Below are 6,183 nucleotides of genomic sequence, written 5' to 3'. Positions count from 1 at the left end.
TTAAATGTTTCATCTGTCGCTCATACGGATACATCCATCCGTTGTGAACAGGTCCACGAAGCAATGCTTCATACGGTAGGTGGACAACTAGATTCTCCATGACGTCAAAAAATGAAGGAGAAAATATCTTCTCCAGGTTGCCCAATATGATCGGACTGTTCTGATGAAGTTGTTCGATGACTTCTTCCTTGAACGTACGTGTGCTAAGATCTCTGAAAAATGCTCCGATGGCTATATATTGCAAAAGTAATCAAATTATTAACATTTCATAACATATGTATATATATTATAAAATTATAATTACCTGCAAGTGCTTCATGGACATTTACTGGAAGGAGCTCGGTAAAAGCAAATGGAAGTAGTCGTTGCATAAACACATGACAATCATGACTCTTCATTCCGGAGAACTTTTGACCTCGTTCAACACATCTTGACAGATTTGAAACATAACCATCAGGAAACTTAACTTCTGATGCAACCCAGTCAAACAAGGTTGTTTTGGCTTCTGATGACAACCGGAAGATGGGAACATGAACGTTTCCATTGCTCTTGATATGTAACTCACTTCTTGAGCAAATATCAGGTAAGTCCATCCTTGACTTTTTTGTTATCTTTTGTCTTCCCAGAGACGTTAAGTAGTGTATTCATGATGTTCTCAAAAAAGTTCTTCTCAATATGCATGACATCCAGATTGTGGCGTAAGAGAAGATCCTTCCAATAGGGTAACTCCCAAAATATACTCTTCTTATGCTAATTGTGAGAGACACCATACCCATCAGACATAATCAATATCTGCTTCGATCTGCTGGCTGGTGAGATATGGAGGAGGACTGTCTCTGACAATTTTTTTGTGTGAAATGCAGAAATTACAAAAATAAAATGAAAAAGAAGCAGACATTTTACCCATATATATAACCCTTCCATCTGCCTTCGAGTTGATATCAATCGTTAAAGTAAATTACGATTATAGAGTAATATATCATTTAAAGGTTAGTCTACTAGGTTGATGTAACTTATGAAACTGACCAAACCATTAATCGATGCTTAAAAAATTGTTTGTCTATTAGAGCATAATAGTAAACGTGTAAGTTTTTTTTTAGTATGTTTTTTTTTTTGAGAAAGAAAGATTATAAGTTCTTTAAAGTTAAATGTGTATAATCTAAAATAATATTGGCATCTTCTACTTTCCCGCCAATTATAATAACAAAATCGTGAAAGTTATATAATCTTCTTACTACTAGAAAACATGAATTATGGAGGATAGAAATGCAGAAATTACAAAAATAAAATGAAAAAGAAGCAGACATTTTACCCATATATATAACCCTTCCATCTGCCTTCGAGTTGATATCAATCGTTAAAGTAAATTACGATTATAGAGTAATATATCATTTAAAGGTTAGTCTACTAGGTTGATGTAACTTATGAAACTGACCAAACCATTAATCGATGCTTAAAAAATTGTTTGTCTATTAGAGCATAATAGTAAACGTGTAAGTTTTTTTTTAGTATGTTTTTTTTTTTGAGAAAGAAAGATTATAAGTTCTTTAAAGTTAAATGTGTATAATCTAAAATAATATTGGCATCTTCTACTTTCCCGCCAATTATAATAACAAAATCGTGAAAGTTATATAATCTTCTTACTACTAGAAAACATGAATTATGGAGGATAGAAATGCAGAAATTACAAAAATAAAATGAAAAAGAAGCAGACATTTTACCCATATATATAACCCTTCCATCTGCCTTCGAGTTGATATCAATCGTTAAAGTAAATTACGATTATAGAGTAATATATCATTTAAAGGTTAGTCTACTAGGTTGATGTAACTTATGAAACTGACCAAACCATTAATCGATGCTTAAAAAATTGTTTGTCTATTAGAGCATAATAGTAAACGTGTAAGTTTTTTTTTAGTATGTTTTTTTTTTTGAGAAAGAAAGATTATAAGTTCTTTAAAGTTAAATGTGTATAATCTAAAATAATATTGGCATCTTCTACTTTCCCGCCAATTATAATAACAAAATCGTGAAAGTTATATAATCTTCTTACTACTAGAAAACATGAATTATGGAGGATAGAAATGCAGAAATTACAAAAATAAAATGAAAAAGAAGCAGACATTTTACCCATATATATAACCCTTCCATCTGCCTTCGAGTTGATATCAATCGTTAAAGTAAATTACGATTATAGAGTAATATATCATTTAAAGGTTAGTCTACTAGGTTGATGTAACTTATGAAACTGACCAAACCATTAATCGATGCTTAAAAAATTGTTTGTCTATTAGAGCATAATAGTAAACGTGTAAGTTTTTTTTTAGTATGTTTTTTTTTTTGAGAAAGAAAGATTATAAGTTCTTTAAAGTTAAATGTGTATAATCTAAAATAATATTGGCATCTTCTACTTTCCCGCCAATTATAATAACAAAATCGTGAAAGTTATATAATCTTCTTACTACTAGAAAACATGAATTATGGAGGATAGAAATGCAGAAATTACAAAAATAAAATGAAAAAGAAGCAGACATTTTACCCATATATATAACCCTTCCATCTGCCTTCGAGTTGATATCAATCGTTAAAGTAAATTACGATTATAGAGTAATATATCATTTAAAGGTTAGTCTACTAGGTTGATGTAACTTATGAAACTGACCAAACCATTAATCGATGCTTAAAAAATTGTTTGTCTATTAGAGCATAATAGTAAACGTGTAAGTTTTTTTTTAGTATGTTTTTTTTTTTGAGAAAGAAAGATTATAAGTTCTTTAAAGTTAAATGTGTATAATCTAAAATAATATTGGCATCTTCTACTTTCCCGCCAATTATAATAACAAAATCGTGAAAGTTATATAATCTTCTTACTACTAGAAAACATGAATTATGGAGGATAGAAATGCAGAAATTACAAAAATAAAATGAAAAAGAAGCAGACATTTTACCCATATATATAACCCTTCCATCTGCCTTCGAGTTGATATCAATCGTTAAAGTAAATTACGATTATAGAGTAATATAAGTTTCAAGTTGTGCACGCTTGAAAAGAAGACTTCGTGAATATGATCGTTCTATTTTTCTTATCCTACAATAAGTTGCCACTTGCCCACATATATGTTCATCAATTTTATGGTACAACTTCGACTGTCGCGTGCTTACTTTATACGATAGCACACAATTTTATCTGATGACATATTATTCCTAGTATAGCAACAAATAATATAGGTACTAGGTAGAATTCTACCTTGTAGTTGATAAGTTTACGATTTATGATATAAGCAAAACGTATCAACAAAATTTAGAAAGTTAAGAATTCTTAGTGAATCGCAAGTCCATGCCAAATTACCGATAGAGACATGATACAATATTACAAAGTCCAATTCAATGCCATGTCAGGAGATATCTAGTTGATCCACGTAATTTCTTATACAACCATATTGTTTTAGGTGTTGAAATGTGACATGATGGCTGATGCAAACATCTTGTTCTATATATAATGTTGGAACAAAAGCCTTGCTGATTACAAGGGAATAACTTATCTTTTGTCCATAACAATATGAAATAATATATCAAAAAAGTAGCTACTCAGCAGTGCATCTCACCGGATTCACCCCACCGCAAATAACCCTCGATCGGCATTATCGACAGGGACATCCCCAACACAATAAGTGCGAGACGCCATAGGAGAAAGTTAAACTCTCTTATGCAATTTTGGATTCGATGACAGTGTCACTCAAATCAACTCGTGTGTATACTTTGTTTTTTTATTTATTTTTTTTGGCACTATAATAGATTTTTTTTCCATTATAATAGGTTTTTGTAACTCTAAAACATTTTATTTATAATATTTACAGTTTAACAAAAAAAAAAATCAAAAGCTTAAGTAGCAGCACACGATCAATCATCCACATCTTCCATTTGATTCAGTCGTTTCTCTCCACGTCTAACTCTGAAACTTCGAACCATATCTCCTTCTCACGGATATTTGGTATGAAAAAATCGGCTCGTCTCTCTGTGCACATCTCTACGAGAAGGACCTTATCCCCTGAGTTTAGAAGCTGTGCGTTGAAGACATGTAACACAAAAAAATATTAAAAAGTACACCCAAGTATTTTAAGCCCGGAACCCCAAACTATACTATTCTTAGTCTTTACCAACAGAACTAGTGAGGAACTTCAGTAACAATTGCCCCCTAAATTAAATATAACTTGTCGACCCGAAGCCAATGCTTGATTTGCTTGGTATCATGCGCCTTGCAGCCGGATGCAACATTCGCATTTGCCTCCAAATTTTTAAAAGATTAGAAACATAGGTTTGATGGTCCCTAAATTAGGAAATATTTTTTTTTTCTTTAAGATCTACCCTAAAATGTTTATAACCCTCAAATTTTCAAAACAGACCATGAGTGAAATGTGCGGACTATAAAACCTTAGTTTGCAACTCATGTCTCAAGAAAACTTAAAAGTCCAAGCAAGGATATAAAAGTTTTTAGTTTCCTCACCCAGCGTTTCCTTGCCTTATAAGACGGTCTAGACCGCTGAAACGTATGCAATTGTAGAGTTGGCTCTACAACTATTGTTCTGCCGGTAAGATCTATGGCGTAAAACTTGCTTTTATATGAAACTATCCCTTCAAAGGAAACGGGTTGTGTTATCTGGAGCTCAGTCCAACGCCCATCGATTGACCTATACACAGCGGGACCCTTGAATGGGAGACGCCCTAGAACCATAAACTCGTTGCTCTCTGCGTCTAAACTCATAAAGCCAATGCGTCTTTCCACTTTCCCCTCGCATGGTTCGGACCATTCGCTGTAACAAGCCACATGTTCTTGAGCTAACTCAAAGACTTGACATCTGAGCAAGTCAAGTGAAAAAGTTGGATACGAATATCTATCCTCATCGGTGTTTCTTCTTAGGAACAAACTATGTAGAACTATGTCTCCGTTCTCTTTCTCTTGTAGCTTAAACAACCTGTTAGGATTAAATAGCTTATCTAAGTATCATCAAGATTCAAGAACAAAGTTCAAAAGAAATGTTTTTACCAATATCGAGGACCGTTGAGATCAGAAGACTTGAGAAGGTAAACACTTCTGCTCAAGATATAACGATCATCACCATAACCAGAAGAGTATACGAGAAGAGGACATATAAGTGATGTCTTCGGTCGAAATAAGAGGCTACAGGATCGCCAAGATGAACATACTGACCAGAAGTGGATCAGATCAAAGGGGTTGTCGATTCTCAGGGAGATGGAGTGGAGGATCTCTGGCGGCAACTCAGACCATTTCTCCATTTTTCTTTATTCTCTGACTTGATCTGAGGATCATGTGGAGCTTCTATAAGCCTAAACTTAAAACGTGTTTGACTTGTAATTTCAGTTCAGTTAATGCTTTGACATTTTTTGGCTTGACGTGTAGCATGTTCTAAAACGCGTTAGCCATTATTATCGACAGAAGAACCCGTATCGCTGCATTTAAAGTGGAGCATATACAAAATACAACCTCTATAAATTAATATTCGATAAATTAATAATTTCTATAAATTAGTAAATTTTGCTGGTTCAATTTGGATCGGTTCAAAATTTGGTACAAATCGATAAAATAATAAGATAATATTTTTTAAAAAATTCTATGTAAATATATGATCCCATTAAAATTATAAATTAATAATTTATAAATATACATATTTTATATAAGTAAGAATCTATTATTATATTATTTGTTTTATATTCACAATGAAATTTTCTTTATATTTTATTAACACTTAATATAGTTTTGATAAGATTTAGTAATATTATATCTAAAACAATATTTAATTTCTATGCAATATAGATTATATACACCAAATAATATAATAAAATTAATATCAAATAACAAATTTCAAAAGATAACAATTAATGTCTATACACTAAAATAAAATATTTTTCTTATTTTAAAATATAAAAAAACTTTTGTAAATTAAAATCTCTATAAATTAATAAAATTTCAAAGTTCCAGCATTATTAATTTATAAAAGTTCTACTGTATATGTTTTTACATAAAATATAAAAATAAATCTAAACTTATTTTATAAATGATTAATCTACTAGATATAATCATATAAATACAAAAAATAAGTAACAAATTAATATAAATAAATAACATTAAGAAAATATAAAATAATACTACGTTGGTGTTCTGAA

At 31.2% G+C, this 6,183-nt stretch overlaps 1 protein-coding gene across 1 annotated transcript; it reads right to left on the bottom strand.

Annotated features, from left to right (window-relative positions):
• Positions 1 to 3,805: 3,805 nt before the first annotated feature.
• LOC106304275 (putative F-box/kelch-repeat protein At5g24040) lies at positions 3,806 to 5,419 on the bottom strand. The gene is made up of 3 exons (XM_013740686.1): positions 5,045 to 5,419; positions 4,505 to 4,973; positions 3,806 to 4,061 (listed from the first exon to the last, which is right to left on the bottom strand). Exons 1-3 carry the CDS (start codon positions 5,293 to 5,295, stop codon positions 3,927 to 3,929), a joined length of 855 nt encoding a protein of 284 aa, XP_013596140.1. The 5' UTR covers positions 5,296 to 5,419; the 3' UTR covers positions 3,806 to 3,926.
• Positions 5,420 to 6,183: the final 764 nt, after the last annotated feature.

Source organism: Brassica oleracea, chromosome C7, assembly GCF_000695525.1.
Source record: "Brassica oleracea var. oleracea cultivar TO1000 chromosome C7, BOL, whole genome shotgun sequence".
NCBI lineage: Eukaryota > Viridiplantae > Streptophyta > Magnoliopsida > Brassicales > Brassicaceae > Brassica > Brassica oleracea.
The sequence above is the reverse complement of the archived record's forward strand: the minus strand, read 5'-3'. Positions and strand labels throughout refer to the sequence as shown.

Bases quoted from the DNA above. Each gene is read 5' to 3' on its own strand.
- LOC106304275 (XM_013740686.1), bottom strand. From the start codon at position 5,295: ATGGAGAAATGGTCTGAGTTGCCGCCAGAGATCCTCCACTCCATCTCC. The intron at 4,974-5,044 runs GTAAAAACATTT...TAATCCTAACAG, and splicing joins CTCAACGGTCCTCGATATTG to GTTGTTTAAGCTACAAGAGA. The intron at 4,062-4,504 runs GTGAGGAAACTA...TTCAACGCACAG, and splicing joins ATAAGGCAAGGAAACGCTGG to CTTCTAAACTCAGGGGATAA.